At 48.4% G+C, this 18547-nt stretch overlaps 1 protein-coding gene across 1 annotated transcript; it reads left to right on the plus strand.

Moving 5' to 3' along the window:
• The first annotated feature begins 295 nt into the window (after positions 1 to 295).
• On the plus strand, positions 296 to 15136 carry ELSPBP1 (epididymal sperm binding protein 1). Its single transcript, XM_036432654.2, has 6 exons — positions 296 to 369; positions 1252 to 1255; positions 6873 to 7002; positions 8132 to 8278; positions 12174 to 12332; positions 14979 to 15136. Exons 1-6 carry the CDS (start codon positions 296 to 298, stop codon positions 15134 to 15136), a joined length of 672 nt encoding a protein of 223 aa, XP_036288547.1.
• The last annotated feature ends 3411 nt before the right edge of the window (positions 15137 to 18547 follow it).

Below are 18547 nucleotides of genomic sequence, written 5' to 3' on the forward strand. Positions count from 1 at the left end.
TGTGCGATCTTTAGCAAAGGCTGCTTATGCTCCCTGCGCCTCGGTTTCCCCTCTATGCAATGGGGGTCATAACAGCATCTAGGTCCTCGGGCCATGGCCAGGAGTTTAACACACGTAGAGTCCTGTGCGTGGAACTCAATGGGTGTCACCTGCTCTGCTCTGTGATCCCAGCGAATCGTCACGGCAGAGGGGATGGCAGGCATGGCACTGAACGTGGGTGTTGGTGGGAGAGGGGAGGGACCCACGGGGGCACCGATGTTTTTTCCTTCGATGCAGGGAGAAGAGGCTGGCCGAGATGACCCGCTGGTCCACGTGCTTGCTGGGCTGGATGACCTGCCTCCTCTACTCCTGCCAGACAAGTGGAGGTGAGTGTCCTGGAAAGTGGTGGGGCTGGGGGCGGGGATTGGGGCCAAAAGCAATGATTCCTGAGTCCAAGAAGGCTTGGTAGAACCTGGCAGACTGGGGCTTGGACCCGTTTGCTCCGTGTGACCTTGATCAAGCAATGCAACCTCTCTGAAGTCACTTCTCAACTTGCTGAGGAGGAGCAGAGGCATTTACCTCATGGGGCCATTCTGAAAATGAGAGAGAGAGAGAGGGAGAGAGAGAGGGAGAGAGAGAGAGAGAGAGAGGTGGAAGGAAGGAAGGAAGAAAGGAAGGAGGAAGGGAGGGAAGGAGGGAGGAACGAAGGGAAGAAAGAAAGAGAAAAAGAGAGAAAGAGAAAGGAAGGAAGGAAGGAAGGAAGGAAGGAAGGAAGGAAGGAAGGAAGGAGGGAGGGAGGCAGGGAGGAAGGAAGGAAGGAGGAAGAAATAGAATGGACACAAGCATCTTTCAAGATGCTCAGTATATGGCAGGGGGAATGCAAATACTATGTCCATTTAAGGGGTGGGGGGGGCCTCTATCCCTGGCTGGTGTGGCTCAGTCAGCTGGAGCATCGTCTCATGCACCAGAAGGTCATGTGTTTGACTCCCAGGCAGGTGCATACCTAGGTTGCGGGTTCGATCCCCAGTTGGGGTGTGTATAGGGAAAGGCAACCAGTGGATGTTTCTCTCTCACATTGACATCCCCTCTCTCTCCTTCCCCTCCTCCCTCTCTAAAATAAGGTAAATTTTTCAGAAGGAGGCGGCTCCATAATTTCAATTGACTGGATGTCATTTACATTATCTTTAACTTCATTGCATAACTTTAACATTCCCTTGACATTATCTTTTTACTTGTAGTAGAATACACAGAGCATACAGTTCACCCTCTCAGTCACGTTGACGTGCACAGCTGCGTAGTGTTCAGTACATTCACACTGTTGGGCAACCAACATCCAGGACTCCGCACTTTGTCCTCATTTAACACCTCTATTCCACGCCCTGCCCCCCAGACTCTGACCACCACCATCTGACTTCCTGTCTCTACGAGGTCCACGGCTCTGGGGGCCTCATAGAAAGGAAATCGTGCACATTGGTCCTTTTGGGACCGGCTCACTTCACTCAGCGTAATGTCCTCTGTGTCCATCCATGTTGTAGCACGTGTCAGCATTTGCTTTCCTTTTAAAGCTGGATAACATTCCACGGTCTGCATAAGTACCACATCCTGTTTCTCCATGCACCCACCGATGGACTCTCGGGTGGCTTCCACCTTTTGGCTTTTTTAAAATATATATTTTTATTGATTTTTTACAGAGAGGAAGAGAGAGAGACAGAGAGCTAGAAACATCGATGAGAGAGAATCATAGACCAGCTGCCTCCTGCACACCTCACACCAGGGATGTGCCCGCAACTAATGTACATGCCCTTGACCGGAATCGAACCTGGGACCCTTCCGTCCCCAGGCCGAGGCTCTATCCACTGAGCCAAACCGGTTTCAGCTACCTTTTGGCTTTTGCAAACAATACCGCCGTGAGCCTGGGTGGACAAGCCTCTCTTTGAGATCCTGCTTTCCGTTTTGGGGGCCTGTCCCCAGACGTGGAACTGCTGGGTCGTAGAATAATTATATATTTTTCTGTTTTCTTTGAGGAACTGTCACCCTGTGTTCCGCAGCAGCTGTACCATTTTACATTCTCACCAGCGGGGCCCTGGTGTTTCCATTTCTCCGCCTCCTTGCCAACACTCGTTATTCTCTGCCTTTTCTGCCATAGTAGCCACTCTAGTATGTGGGGGGGGGCTACACTCTTTTTTATTATTATTGTTATTGTTATTATTATTATTATTATTATTATTGTCTAAAGTTTTACATGTTTCCTTTTCCCCCAATTGACCCCCCTCCAGCCATTCCTACCCCAGGCAAGCCCCCATGTCTTTGCCCATTGGTTATGCTAATATGCAGGCATACAAGTCCTTTGGTTGCTCTCTAACCTCCCCTCCCCTACCATTTGTCTCTAGATCGATTTATTTTTTTAAAAATATATTTTATTGATTTTTTACAGAGAGGAAGGGAGAGGGAGAGAGAGCTAGAAACATCGATGAGAGAGAAACATCCACCAGCTGCATCCTGCACACCCCTGACCCGGGATGTGCCCGCAACCAAGGTACATGCCCTTGACCGGAATCAAACCTGGGACCTTTCAGTCTGCAGGCCTACACTCTATCCACTGAGCCAAACTGGCTATGACTCGATTTACTCTTGTTCATGAAATCATGTTGCTCATTATATCCCACATATGAGTGAGATCATGAGATATGTATCTCTCTCCGACTGGCTTATTCCGTTTAGTATAATGCCATTTCCTCACCTTTTCATTGATTTTTAAAGAGAGAGGACGGGAGGGGGAGAGAAACATTGATCAGTTACCTCCTGTACGTGCCTGACCTGGGGACCAAACCTGCAGCCTGGGTATGTGTCCTGATGGGGAATCAAACCTGCAACCTTTGGGTGCACGGATGGAAGTTCCAACCAACTGAGCCACCCAGCCAGGGCAGCTGCATTTCTAGTGGATCCGGGAATCTAAATTAACCGCCATCACGGCCCCAAATTTAACTAATTAGTTAACAACCCAAAGATTGTACGGTCAGCAGAGTGAGACCTTGGGTATCTATGTAACCGTGCCAGTGATGGGGAAACACTCTCTACAGTGAGAATCCTTTTCTGCCTGGCACGTCCTTGTTCCTTAGTTAAAAATAATAAAAAAATAAAACAATAAAAAAAAGCAACTCATACTCATGCACTAATTCCATTAAGTCCTTTTTCTTTTAAGAAAAAAAAAATTTTTTTAAATTTATTTCAGAGAGGAAGAGAGAGCAAGAGAAACATCAATGATGAGAGAGAATCATTGATGGCCTGCCTCCTGCGTGTCCCCTACTGGGGACTGAGTCGACATGTGCCCTGACCAGGAATCAAACCGTGACCTCCTAGGTCACAGCTCGAAGCTCACCACTGAGCCATGCCAGCCGGGTGCGTGACGCTCTTTTTCAATGACCACATTCTACGTCCCAGAGATTCCTAACCTGGGCCACGAGCCAAGCACTCGTGCCCATGCAGCCCTGGGTTTGGATTTTTAAAGAATGTGTTTATCAGGTTACTGAGAACAGCGGTTGTAACAAACTCCCAAGTATCAGAAGCTTCCCCCAAAACATTTCATTCCTTGCTCCTGTAAAATCCAATGAGGGTGCCTCTCGTTGGCAGGGATCCAGCTTCTCTCCCCTTGGGGTTCCACCTCCCCACGAACTTCAGGATGCCCTGTGGATGCTCTGCTTCTGGCCGACAGACAAAGACCAAGAGAGTCTAGAGGACTTTGGATGAGAGCCTATTCTTGGCCAGGCCAGGAAGTAACATCCATCCCTTCTTCCCATTTCCACCAGCCAGAACTCACTCCCATAATGCTTAGCTGCAAGGAAGTCTGGGAAGTGTAGTTCAGCAGAGCATCTGGGAGGGAAATGAAGGTGGTTTTGGTGAACACACTACAGTCTTTACCAGAAGGAGGAGGGCATACAAACCTTCCCCTAGAGAGAAGGTCTGGGTTCAATTAATACAAAAGCAAATCATTATTCAAACAACCCAATTCATTCACACAGGGGACAATGTGCCTGATTAAATGCCAGCTTTTTCACTTACGGGTCTTCTTCTGGTCAGCCTTCCTGAGCCCACACTCACATTCTGGTGCTGAAACTCAGTGCCCCCATGTCCCCCTCCGTACATACTGATAAACTCATTTATTCCGTACATATTTGTCGAGTGATTTCTAAGTGCCAGTCACAATCCTACGGGCCAGACACAGCAACAAATAAAAGCCAGGCCTTACCCTTGACAGTGTGGCTCAGTGGATAGAGCAGCAGCCTGCGGACTGAAGGGTTCAGGTTTGATTCCGGTCAAGGGCACATGCCCGGGCGTTTCAAGCTCCATCTCCAGTAGGAGGTGTGAGTAGGCAGCCAATCAATGATTCTCCCTCATCATTGATGTTTCTCTCTCTCTCTCTCTCTCTCTCTCTCTCTCTCTCTCTCTCTCTGTCTCTCACTTCCTGTCTGAAATGAATAAAAACATCTTTTTTTAAAAAAGGTCAAGCCTTGCCGAAACCAGTTTGGCTCAGGGGATAGAGCGTTGGCCTGCAGACTCAAGGGTCCCAGGTTTAATTCCGGTCAAGGGCACATATCTTGGTTGCGGGATGTGCAGGAGGCAGCTGGTCGATGTTTCTCTCTCATCTATGTTTTTTACTCTCTATCCCTCTCCCTTCCTCTCTGTAAAAAATCAATAAAATATATATACTTTTAAAGTCAGGCCTTATATTCAGAGAGCTCACAGTGAATAGGAGCGATAAACACAGAAGCAAATCGTTATATTCTTTTAAAAATTGGTGAGTACATGTTCAGAGACCGGCTCAGAGGACTCTGAGAGTGAGAAGAGTATTAATGCAGACGGGGCCAAGTCTTCCTCGGGGAGAAGCAGGGGGTAAAGCTGGGAAGAGAAGAAGGCCACTCGGGGCAGGACGGGGGCCGTGAGCAAAACCCCCAAAGGCAGGAAAGAGTGTGGAGTGAGGTCAAGGCCATGTCCCTCAGGGTGTGAGAACAGGGAGAACAGCGGGGCCTGGCTTATGGAGGATTTAACCCAGCTAAGAAGATTAGACCATCTGCTGGACTACTTGGCAGGTGGCTAATAGGGTGTGTTATGTGTTGATTCTTTTTTAAAAAAAATATATCTTATTGATTTTTTTACAGAGAGGAAGGGAGAGGGAGACAGTCAGAAACATCGATGAGAGAGAAACATCGATCAGCTGCCTCCTGCACGCTCCCTACCGGGGGTGTGCCCGCAACCAAGGTACGTGCCCTTGACAGGAATCGAACCTGGGACACGTCAGTCTGCAGACCGACGCTCTATCCACTGAGCCACGCCGGCCAGGGCTGTGTTGATTCTTACTAACAGCTCACAAGGACAGCCTTAACGCTGTGCACAGGGAGCATCTGCCTACCTGCCCCTCACCGCCGGCATCCCATTAGCCCAGGGATGCCCAACACTGAGGAAAGTCATTGACGGCCGTGACAATGACGACGATGATGGGAGCTGACATTTGCTGAGCAGCAGCCCTGCTCCAGGCACCCTGCCGAGCGCTTTCTAAAGCTGAACTCTTTACACTCGGCAAAAACCAGGACCACGGCGTTCTGAGGCCCCGAGGTAGGAAAGGCAGCATTTGCTAAGGAGCTTAAAGGCGCCCCCCACTGGTGAGGCGCAGCGACGGAGTTCTACCTTTTCCGTTCTGTCCCAGAGCCGCCTTCTCCCTGCCATGGTCACGGCCAGGTTACACAGGGTGAGGGTCTGGTCCAGAGCGAGAGGGCACTGTTAGGTTGCAGACAGGGGGCTTGGGTCTTGTCCGCCTGTACGAGTAACAGACCAGCTGTTATAACAAACAGCTCCCGCATGTCAGGGGCAGAGCCAAATCGGGGTCCAAGTCGGACTCATCTGGCACTTCCGTGTGGGTGTTTGGTGCCATTTCGGTGTGATTCAGAGACACCGGGTCCTTCTGCTGTGTGGCCTCACCATCCCGGGTGAGGGCCGGGGACAGAAAGGGGAGGGAGATGCTTCAGCATTCTGTATCAGGGCCTCCTTATCAGAGTTTCCAGCCTTGGCCCTCCTGGCACTTGGGCTGATGGCTCTTCGCTCTGGGGGGCTGCCCTGTGCCGGGGGATATCTTTAACAACATCCCTGGTCTCTGCCCAGTAGCTTCAGAAGCACAGCTCCCAGTCCCCGGTCCCAGTGGTAACCTCCAAAAATGGCTGCAGACATTGTCTGGTGTCCGCTGGGGAGGGTCGTCATTGCCACTCTCCTGTCAGCTGGCGGACAGGAAGCTCGGGCACCCAGGTTTGCTTGGGACGTTGTTTTTGCGTTTTTTTTTTTGTTTTGTTTGTTTGTTTGTTTTTTGCCAGAAAATGAACACCATTTCTGCCCAGATTGTATGAGCCATCATTTTGTTTGTTTTAATATATTTTATTGATTTTTTTACAGAGAAGAAGAGAGAGAGATAGAGAGTTAAAAACATCGATGAGAGAGGAACATCAGTCAGCTGCCTCCTGCACACCCCGCATTGGGGATGTGCCTGCACCTACTGACCAGAATCGAACCTGGGACTTTTCAGTCCACAGGCCAAACCAGTTAGGGCTGTTTGTTAATCCTCACCTAAGGATATTTTTTCCATTGCTTTCAGAGGTAGTGGAAGGGAGGAAAGAAAGGAGGGAGGGAGGGAGGGAGAGAGAGAGAGAGACATAGGTTGACTGGTTGCCTTCCACACGTGCCCCATAAGGGGTGCAAGGAGTGAACCATCTGCCCATTTATATACCCTTGATCGGGAACTGAGCCGTGATTTAAAAAAAGAACTAGTAGTTTACATTTGCATATGGTTTAACTCTTGCAAGAATCAAGACATCCCCTCCTGTTTTGTCTTCTGTGCTTCAGTTGGCAAGGCGGCCTGTGTCTTCCCCTTCATCTACAAGGGCTCTCTCCACTTCTCTTGCACCAGAAGAGACAGCATCGCCCCCTGGTGTGCCACCAGAGCGGTGTACGACAGGCACTGGAAGCTGTGCTTGGTGGAAGGTGAGTGAGTGGAGCTGTGCGGTGCCATCCGCGGGTTTCTGTAAATCATGGACCACAAAAGAGACAGTGTGAGTGTACGTATATTTTTTGCAGACAGGTTATAATGTACACATGAGAGTGGAAAATGCCCTGAAACTAAACATAATGGTAATGATGGGTCACAAGGTTCACCAAGAGATTGCTCTCTGAATAAAAGGACTGCAACCAGTCGACTATTGTATTTTTTTTTTTTTTTTGCCAATGCAAAAACTAAATTACACACATGTTATTTTCAAAACTTGAATGTCAAGAGCAAAACTCTGGCTATTAAATAATAACAATGTCAATGCAAAACAACAATATGAGAAATCAGAACTATGGACATATTTACACGTTTAGCTACTAAATGAGTCTCTTTTGTTACTGGTGTAGATTTACTCAGAGTCCTTGGACTTGCTGCACAAGATTGCAGAAGACTGGAAGCTAGCATGAACAGGACCATGATTAAAAAAGTAGCTTCCACTTCAGTCTTTAATTTCTTCAGATGACTCCATGTTGGCACCACAGCTGCTTGCATAGCCTTCAGTTTTCTTCTTCCATTTTTCTGTCATCTGGGCAACTCTCAGTCCTTAATCTGTGCATACATCATGGAAGCAACCCCCTAACTTTTTCCTCCATACTGACTATTGTATTTTTTAAAAATATATTTTATTGATTATTGATTTTTTCCTTTTTTTTACAGAAAGGAAGAGAGAGGGATAGAGAGCTAGAAACATTGATGAGAAAGAAACATCGATCAGCTGCCTCTTCCACACCCCTTACTGGGGATGTGCCCACAACCAAGGCACATGCCCTTGACCGGAATCGAACCTGGGACCCTTTAGACCACAGGCTGATGCTCTATCCACTGAGCCAAACCGGTTTCAGCGACCATTGTATTCTTTATCTCTTTCTTAATTTTTTAAATTAATAAGGAGGGCGAAGGGGAAGGGATTCTGTTTACGTTCTTTTTGTTAAGCCTCACCGAAGGATATTTTCTTCTGTTGGTTTCTAGAGCGTGGAGGGAAGGGATGGAGGTGGGGGGAGAGAGAGAAACATGGATGTGTCTTTCTCGCATCGATTGGTTGCCTCTCGCATGCGTTCCATACAGATTACCCACGATGCATCTTCCCCTTCATCTATCGGAGAAAGTCCTACAACAGCTGCATCAAGGACGGCAGCTTCTTTGGGAAGCTGTGGTGCTCGGTCACCTCCAGCTTCGATGAGATGAAGCAGTGGAAATACTGCCAGATCAACGGTGAGGCATGGACCAAGGGTGGGGTGCGTGGTGGAGGGGAGAGTGGAGGTCAGTGGTCCTCATGACGGATGGTGGCAGGTGGCAGAGTCCTCTCAGAGAGTCATGGTGACAGGCTCCAGGGCTCACCAGACGGGCACTGGTGAGAGGGAGAGTGGTTTATTTAAGAGCTGGCAACCTGAGAAGATGGAGGACGCTTGTCCCAAAGACCACCTCAACCTCCCAGTGCAGACAGAGGTTTGGACAGGAGAGAGATGGAAAACAGAAGAGACCGAGGGTTGAGAGTTCTCTGTTGAGGGGACTAAGTTCAGACCAGCACAGTCAATCCTCCTTTGGTCCTTGAAACTGGTCAAGTGAGGGTCTGGTGTGCATCCTTCTGGTTTTGGTCATCCTCGTTTTATGTCATCCTGGTCTTACAGTTGAAGGTCAACACATTTCCCAGAGCTGGGATGACTGAAGGTTCAAGTCTGTATCTTTTATTTTTTTTAAAAAATATATATTTTATTGATTTTTCACAGAGAGGAAGGGAGAGGGCTAGAGAGTTAGAAACATCAATGGGAGAGAAACATCGATCAGCTGTCCCCTGCACATCCCCCACAGGGCATGCACCCCCAACCTAGGTACATACCCTTGACCGGAATCAAACCTGGGACCCTTCAGTCTGCAGGCTGAGGCTCTATCCAATGATCCTAACCGATTTTGGCTGAGTCCCTATCTTTTATTTAATTTTTTAATTTTTTAAAACTTATACAAGTGTTTATTATGGGAAAATGCACATAATTTTAATCACACTCACATTCACATACATGAAATTTTAATCACATATACTTTAATCACATACACTTAAAATGCACATAATTTTAATCACCTTTACAAGGTAACTGAAAACATTGAAAGTCTCAAATCTGAGTGATAGCAATCACGCAGAGTCTGCCTGAAATGAGAAAATTGTGAACAAATGTAAAGCTTATACCCAACCATCAATAGAAGTAAAGCAGTGGCTGACAGTTTTGAGGATTTTCTCGGCTGTCAGGGCAAAGATGGAGAAAAACAAACTAAAATATTCTCTTCTTAATGTAAACTTCATAGCACAATTCCCAGCCAAAGGGAACACAAAAATCAAACATGAAAATAATTCACATGGGCCTCTAGAAAGTACAAATATATGGCATATACACTTATGAACTAAAATAAAAGTGATTGTCAAGTGCAATTGAAAAAATTAAAAAAAATACATATAGGTGTAGGTAGGGCCTATTCATTCAATACCTGACAGGGCACATTACTGGGTAGCTGGGTTGATCCCTGGTCAGGCACATGGGAAGACAACCCATCTAGTTCCCCTCTCACATGGATGTTTCTCTCTACTCCTCTTTCTTCCTTCCTCACTCCAAAAAAAGCAATTTTAAAAAACAAAAAAGAATGAGTATCGATAATGAACAAATATGTCAAAAATTTATAGAACTCCTGTCAGTTAATGCTGTCAGTTTTGGGGAGTACATTACTTAATTTGCAACAGGCTTACGACATGTACCAGTTAGTTACACTAATAGGATTTCCTTTCAGTGCAGTTTTCAAGCTACTTTGAAAGCATGTTAAAAATTTTAAGTTTGTTTTAGTGGTGAATCATACAATGTACATTCTCGCATGGTATTGTAGGGATATGAGGCAACAGGAAGGTTTCATACATTTTTACATTCAATACAATTCTTCACTTTGAATTGCTCCATGACCTTTTCAAGGAAGAGGTACAGTCAAAGGCTTCCCCAACTTCTCTATATGTATTGAGTCCCTATCTTTTAAAGTTAGTTCCTCTTCTACAAAGCACGCTGATTATCTACAACTACCCATTAGTCAGAGCCAGCATTTACAGAACAATGTCAAGAGAATGGAGGTGGTAATGGGTTACAGCAATTAGAATTTGCTTCAATCACCAAATCGATGCCCAAGAATAGGTCCTGGAAGAAAAGATACTCTTTAGCTCTGGCTTCCTCTAGTACACCAGGAAAGTTATTAAATCTCTGGGTCTGTTTGCGACCTGAAAAATGAGGACACGAAGGCTGACTTCAAGGTGTTTTTTTTTTTTTTTTTTTTTTTTTTTAAAGATTAGAGATCATTTTCATAAACGATAGGTCACTGTGTTTCAAACATACCACAGGCCTAAGAAATAGGAGTTCTCCACCTTGCCTATCATCAGAGCCAGTGGTCAGAAAATGGGCTTTGAAGTCAGACCTGAGTGAGACCCCTGCTGTGACCACTTACCAGCTGTGTGATCTTGGGCACATCAGATAATACAAATAATACTGGTCATAAGATAGTGAACTTTTAGTGAGCATTTGCTGTGTGTCTGGCATTGTTCTAGGAACGTCACATGCAAGAACTCATTTATATGCCCGAACAACCCCATTTTGCAGATTGCGAAACTGAGGCTCAAAGATATTCGGTTGTTAAATGGCAAAACTGTGATTTGATTCCAGGAAGTTTCAGCTTCAGAAATTGTTCTCTTAATCACTTAATTCCTCTCCCTGTCCCTCTCCCTTTCCCTCCCTCTGTCCCTCTCTTCCTTCTCCCTCTTCCTGTCCCTGTCCCTCTCCCTTTCCTTCTCCTCTCCCTCTTCCTCTCCTCTCTGTCACTGTCCCTATCCCTGTCCCTGTCCCTGTCCCTCTCCCTCTCCCTCACCCTCTCCCTCTCCCTCTCTCTTTCCCTCTCCCTCTCTCACTCTCACTCTCACTCTCACTTCCTTCTCACTCTCCCTGTCCCTGTCCCTGTCCCTGTCCCTCTCCCTCTCCCTCTCCTTCTCCCTGCCCATCTTCCTCTCCCTGCCCATCTCCCTCTCCCTCTTCCTCTCTTTCTCCCCCTCTCTCTTTTCCTCTGCCTCTAAACCCAGGACAGGCCCCTTGGTGTGATTCCGGCTTCCCACAGAACCCACCAAAGCAGCCTTTCACTAGGCAATGCTGAGTGTATTGCATACAACGCAAGGGCGAGCACCACCTTGGCAGGGTCTTAATAGCACCTTGGAGGGAGGAGAGCAGAGCCAGGATGTTAATTAGGTTTTGGGGGTAGGGGGTGGGGGGTCTTTCAATGTGGGGATGTGACGAGGATTGGGGATGCGTAATAATATAGTTTAGAACTGGCGGTCTTGGCAAAGTGATGTTTCCGAGAAGGATTCAAAGTATCTTAAAGAGTAAATAGTCTTTTAAATTTTTTAAAATTTATTTTTCAATTACAATTGATGAGTCAATAGTCTTCTTGATATAATTTATTGGAAAGTTGAAAGGTCTGCCGAAACCGGTATGGCTCAGTGGATAGAGCGTCGGCCTGCGGACTGAAGGGTCCCAGGTTTGATTCCGGTCAAGGGCATGTACCTTGGGTTGTGGGCATATCCCCAGTGGGGGGTGTGCAGGAGGCAGCTGGTCAATGTTTCTCTCTCATTGATGTTCCTAACTCTCTATCCCTCTCCCTCTCTGTAGAAAATCAATAGAATATATTTTAGGAAAATTAAAGACAGTTATCCAATAGGCAAAATAGCTTTTATTTAAAAAAAAATAAAAAAAAAGAAAAATTGAGAGGTCTGATGTTTATTTAAATGATTTTTTCGGGAAATTCTTGAAGGTTACAATATTTGCAACTTTGATCTTCCCGGGCAAGAATGTCTTAGACCAGTAGAGTCCTATTGATGAAGCCCGTGGAACAAGAAAGCCTTATGAACGTAGACAGTAAACCGTGTGGAAATAATGCTTTACTTCTCTGTAAAGCGGAAATAATAACATCACCGGAAGTTGCTTGGGCGTGCTCAATATTAAATCGCCTTTCGTGAGACAAAGCGAGGCCCGTCGCTGGTGTGCGATGAATGGGTCCCGTCTTCTTGACCCGTAACCTCTGTCCGGTCGTTTTCCAGAGTTCGGGGGAAACGCCCTCAGCAAGTCCTGCATCTTCCCCTCCGTCTACAGAAATAACGTGATCTCCGAGTGCGTCGAGAACGACGACAACAAGCTCTGGTGTCCAACCACAGAGAACATGGACAAGGACGGGCTGTGGAGCTTCTGTGCCGACACCAGTAATCCGGGGGTGGGGTGGGGGTGGGGGTGGGAACTGGGTGGGGGGGCAGACTCTTCCTTTATTTACTCAACAGATGCCCCTCCAGTCCCACTGTGGGCCAGTCACTGTTCGGGGCTCTGGGGATAGAATGAGGCAGAGTCCTCTACTCATTGGTTTGATGAACAAGTAGCATAAATATGAATTTTAAGGGTGTTTGTTTGTTTTTTTTGCCTTGTTTTGTTTTGTTAATCCTCACCCAAGGATATTTTTTCCATTGATTTTTTTTTCTTTTAGAGCGAGTGGAAGGGAGGGAGAGAGTGGGGAGAGGGAAAAATTGATGTGAGAGACACATCAATAGGTTGCCTCCCATGTGTGCTCCCACCAAGGCCAAATATTGCACTGCAACCCAGGCACATGCCCTCGGCCTGGAATTGAACCTGAGACCCTTCAGTGCATGGGGCAAACTCTAACCATTGAGAAACATTGTCCAGGGCAATATTTAAGTTTTTTTTTTTTAATCCTATATAATAAAACCTAATATGCTAAGTGTCCAGTCGACCAGTTTGGCCATTCAACCAATCTAAACATAATATACTAATGATATGCTAAGCTCACTCAACTGCTCTCTCTGACGTGCACTGTGTACCAGGTGGTAGATGCTCCAACCAATAGATTAGCTTATTGCTATGGTCCATCCAATGGGGACTGAGCAAGATAAGCCAGGCAGGCCCTGGAGCCCTCCCACAGTCCTTCCCCAGCTGGCCAACCTCCCATGCCCCTCCTCAGCCCTAATTATGCTCTGGTGGGGTCCCTCAGCCTGGCCTGCACCCTCTCACAATCTAGAACCCCTTGGGGTATGCCAGAGAGCCAATTTCAACCTGATTCCACAATTCAGGCTGAGGAACCCCACTGGTGCTTGAATTTGTACACCAAGTCCCAGTCTATTAGTAAGAAAACTAGAAGGGTAAGAAAACCAGTTCAAAGGACAGATTTCTTCACTGAAATGATGTGATCAGTGAAGAAAAGAATGCCGAGCAGAAACAAGATTGCTAACTTAGATATAAAATACATTCACATCTAAAGGGCTTTCAAACCTTTGAGTTTAAACTATCTGCCAGGTAGAAATTATTGACATCTCTATTGAGCCAAAATTATTCACAACACATCAATCTTCTATCAGTTACAGGGTTGGGTCCTCCAACCCATAGCAGATAGGAAATCAATCAAAGTTATATTTCCCTACAGCAGCCGTCTGCAAACTCCCACCTATGAGGTGAATCTAGACAAACTCTTCTTTCTTTTTTTATTTTTTTAAAATATATTTTATTGATTTTTTTACAGAGAGGAGACAGATAGAGAACTAGAAACATCAATGAGAGAGAAACATCGATCAGTTGCCTCCTGCACACCTCCCACTGGGGATGTGCCCGCAACCAAGGTACATGCCCTTGACTGGAATCGAACCCGGGACCCCTCAGTCCGCAGGCCGACGCTCTATCCACTAAGCCAAACTGGCTTTGACACTTTCTTTTTTAAACTGAATTTTTTGTTTTTGTTTTTTTTACAGAGAGAGAAGGAGAGAAGGGAAGAGAGAGAAACGTCAATTTATTGTTTCACTTATTTATGCATTCATTGGTTCATTCTTATGCGTGCCCTGACCGGGATTGAACCCACAACCTCGGTGTATCAAGTGATGCACTCTAACCAGCTGACTAACCTGGCCAGGGCTGGACAAATGCTTCTTTTCATACAGCCCCCGATCCAATGATAGTTCTTACATGTTTGTGTATGCTTTAAAAAAGAGGAAGAAGAAGAAACCCATTTTGTGACAGGTGAAAATGACATGCAATTTAAAATTCAGGGTCCACCTCGGTCATTAAAGCGTCAGCCCATGCACCAGGGGGTCACGGGTTCAATTCCCAGCCAAGGGCACATACCTGGGTTGCAAGTTCAATACACAATTCGGTTGGGGTGCCTGCAGGAGGCAACCAATTGATATGTCTCACCTCTCTCCCTCTCTCCCTCTCTCTCTCTCTCTCTCTCTCCTTTTTCCTCCCTTCCACTCTCTCTAAAACCCAATGGGGAAAGTGTTCCCAGGTGAGGATTAACAAAAACCAGGGTCCGTACGTAAGGTCTCACTAGCTCGCAGACATGCCCATTGCTTACGGATTGTCTGTGGCTGCCTTCCCGTCACAGTGGTGGCATGAAGATGGTGGCAAACACTGCGTGATGCTCAAAGCCGCACCATCTGGCCCTTTTCAGGAAGTGTGCTGACGCTGAGCTAGAGAATCGGGTGACCCTTAGGAGCGTGGCCTTGGCAGAAGACAATGGTCTAGCCCCGTGGTCAGCAAACTGCGGCTCTCGAGCCACATGCGGCTCTTTGGCCCCTTGGGCGTGGCTCTTCCACAAAACACCACGGTCCGGGCGAGTCTATGTTGAAGAAGTGGCGTTAGAAGAAGTTTAAGTTTAAAAAATGTGGCTCTCCGAAGACATTTCAATCGTTGTCCTGTTGACATTTGGCTCTGTTGAGGAATGAGTTTGCGGACCACTGGTCTAGGCCAGCGTTTTGCCCCTCCCCCGGGAGCCGGGGCCACGCCCACACCACAGGCCTGCGCTTTCACAAAGGCCCCGGGATAACCACCGCCTGGTCTCCTTCTTCTCCAAGGGGTCACCTCCCTGGTGCCCGGCTCCCCCTGCCACTTCCCCTTCAAATACAAGAACAAGAATTACTTCAACTGCACCCGCAAGGGCTCCGAGGAGAAGCTCCTGTGGTGCGCCGCCTCCTACAACTACGACGAGGACCGCACCTGGGTGTACTGCTGACGCCGGGTAAGACGAGGTGCGTGTGTGAGTGTATGTGTGTGTGTGTGTGTGTGTGTGTGTGTGTGGAGGGGAGGGGGCGCCTGGGTGCCTCCCACAGGGAAGGTGGGCGCAGGGGCGTGGCTGATGTGAACGTGGGGTCAGGGAGCACGGGGGAGGGGGGCTGGGGTGGGTGGGTGCACCGTTGATGGGAAGGTGGGATCCTTTCCTCCCAGCGTGTGTGATCTGCCCAGGTTCCCAGCCAGGCGAGCTGCCTCCCCCAGAGACCAGATGGAGTGTGTGTGTGGGGGGGGGGGGAGGGGAGAGAAAGAAGAAGGGTGGGAGGGAGGGATGCATGAGGGCTACTTCCCACATGAGAAGGCTGGGAGGCATCGGGGTGCCCGTGCCAGGCAGGAGAGCAGGGGGAGGAGGTGGGCGAAGCTGTGCTGACCCAGAATTCCAAGTGGGGGTCCCGGAGCTCTGAGTGTGAGCGAGTAGGATCGTGTGATTTCTCCAGCCAGAGCTGCTGGGGAAAGAGGGCCTTCCGGTCCTGGGCAGCCCTCCTGTGTGGGCAGCCCTCTGCCCCCAACGCTGCGGGGCTAATCGAGGGACAGGCGGGGTCCCCGTTTCTTCCTGGTCCTCTGGGCCCCTCCCCACCTCGGCGCTTAAGCCAGCTCCCTCTGCAGGACCAGCTCTCTCCTCCCCTTTTTTCCTCCTGAGTCCCTCCTGGCTTCATTCTCTCCAAACCCCCTGCATTCCCCCCAGACCCACTGGCATTCTGGGGTTTAAGTGTAAAAAGAAGCCCTTCCATGAGGTGTGTGGACCACGCTCCATTGCCAGGATGGAGAACACTGGCCTGTTTCTCCTTATCGCCCTCGTGCACGTGGCTCATGGGGGGATGCCAGCATCCAGGGCTCCTCCTCTATTGTGGCCTGGCAGTGAAAACTCTCTCCCCTGGATGGAGAAGGGCAAGGATGGGTGTGAACTCCAGTTTGTGGGCTCCTGGTGTGAACTCCTGGTGTGAACTCCCAGACGCCATCTTAACCAAGTGGCTCTTCAGAAACACCCACCATGGTCCCCATGGTCTGTGTCTGAGACTGAGAATATGTTCAGGGCCCATCCTCCAACCCACCCGTCAGCAGAACTCGCTTCTTGCAGGTCCCTCTCCCACCACACCTCCCACAACAGAGCTGGGGCCCTCAGGGGTCTTTCTTTGACTGGCTGGCTCCCAGTAGCCAGGGGAGGGGGGAGGTGTCCTGTGGAACCCTTAATATGACCCTCGTGATTCAGGGCCCACTCAGGGTCCGGTTTCTGGAGGAGGCCGCACACTAAAATGAAGAGAGAGACTAGAAAAGAGTTAATTTGGGACAAATGGGCCAGACGGGAGTCAACCTCTAGTTGGAAGACTACCACTGGGCTCTGGCCTTGCTATCCCTTTTATTGAGGCTGCTATGGGATACACCCAGTACCTTTAAGCAGCTTTGGGAAACACCCATAGCTCTTAGGCAGGTAATAAGCAGATTATTATATCAGTAAGGATTTACATGGTTACAAGATGGGGAAGTTGCCTCAGTTACCATTGTCTCAATTAGATAGGGAGTGGTTGGCTCTGACCTTCAAGGTTGACCAGCCTCTTTCTATTAGTGAGACAATGATTGGTTTCAGTGTCCAAAGGCTGGTGCCAGGGGAGGGGCGTCACAATGCTCGAACATCAATACCGTTTATATTGCAGTGGGAGTCCAGGCATACCTGTTGCCTAAACGCTGACTCTGGCTTTTCTTTTCCAGGGGAGCAGGACCGTCTCCTGAGGAAGAGGAAGTGTGGGGCCAGCTTCGTCTTTTCGTGTCATCTTTCACGCTGCGTTGATCACCTTTAGAAATACCCTGCCCGCTATCTCGCTTAATCTTAACCTCGGTCACCGGTGAAAAACGAAGGGGGAATGTGACTCAGACACCTATAAAGGGCCCCCCTGAACATGAACTCGTGCTGCCCTTTCTGCTTCCTAGAAGGAGCGATGTGGTGAGGGATGCGAGGGCATGGTGGCTGCATGGGGAGATCAGATTGTCAGTCCAGGGAGCCTCGGAAGTTAGTGCAGCCTCACACTTCTTTTTTGGAAAAAAAAAAAATCACAGGTTTGGGTGGAGCATTCGTAGGTCTTTATGAAATCATCAATAAATAAATTAGTACGTAAACAAAGGGTAGAAAATTCATTGCAAGACTGCCTCAGTGAGGCCTTCCCCACAACGGTGGCAGGCATCAATAATCGATGACAGAATCTGTCTCCCTGCGAGCCCAGATGTAGCCTCTTGTTGTCCTTCCCCCCCACTTCCCTCCCTTCTTTTCTGCCTCTCCCTCTCCCTCTTTTTTTTTTTTTTTATATGTCTTTATTGATTTTCTTTTAGAGAGAGAGGGCGAGGAAGAGAGAAACACCGGTGTGCGAGAGAAATATCCATCAGTTGCCTCCCACAATCACCCTGGCTGGGGGAATCAAGACCCTGGGCATGTGCCCTGACCTGACAGGCGACATTTCAATGCACAGGATGGCTCTCAACCAACTGGACCACACTGGCCAGGGCCCCCTTCCCCCTCCTCCCTTTCCTCTCCCATACCCTCTCCTCCCCTTCCTCTCCTCCTCCTCCTCCTTTTCTTCCTCCTCTTTCCCTCCCCTTCTCTTCTTTTCCTCCTCTTCCTCCTGTCCCTCCTCCTCTCTCCATCCCTCTACTCCTCCCTCCTCCTTTACTTCAGCTAATTCAACCATCCTGCCTCCTCCCCCACTTCCCTTGGTATCTCACCACGGCACTTCATCTTCCTCAAAGCACCTTCCTGCTCTGAACTTGAGTTATTATTCTTCTGTTCTCCCCTCGCCCTGGGCTGTAAGCTCCAAGGAAGCGAACACCTTGTCGCCGGGCTGTCTCCAGGTCCTAGAATAGCCCAGGCTTATGGCAGGGGAGACACAGGCGGGGAGGCCAGATTCATAGGATTCACTTAACGCATCCATAAGATCAATAACTGATGAATGAAATGTTATTAACTTAATTCAATAAAATAAATGTTTTAAGTCCGTGTCTCAGCCTCACTCATCATGAGGCAGGATAGCAAGAAGCTGGGAACACTCCTGGGCAGGTGGCATGGAGGGATGGAGACAGATAGCTAACAAGGCCAAACCGCTGGAACGAAGCATGGCCAGCTGGTGAATCGTGAGACTTCGCTCCCTTCGCCAAGGTCATGTGAGAGCAAACGGTTTGTCTCTCTCCTCCCAACCAGAGGACATAGAGCTTAATCCCCGGGTGGGAGAGAGAGAACAGAGGCCCGGGTAATGCCACCGGGGCTGGCCAAACCCAAGGACAGGGGAAGGCGGGGAGATCATAAAACCCCACTAGAGCCGAAACCGGTGTGGCTCAGTGGATAGAGCGTCGGCCTGTGGACTGAACGGTC

The sequence above is a fragment of the Pipistrellus kuhlii genome, unplaced genomic scaffold (genome assembly GCF_014108245.1).
Source record: "Pipistrellus kuhlii isolate mPipKuh1 unplaced genomic scaffold, mPipKuh1.p scaffold_m20_p_114, whole genome shotgun sequence".
Classification (NCBI taxonomy): Eukaryota; Metazoa; Chordata; class Mammalia; order Chiroptera; family Vespertilionidae; genus Pipistrellus; species Pipistrellus kuhlii.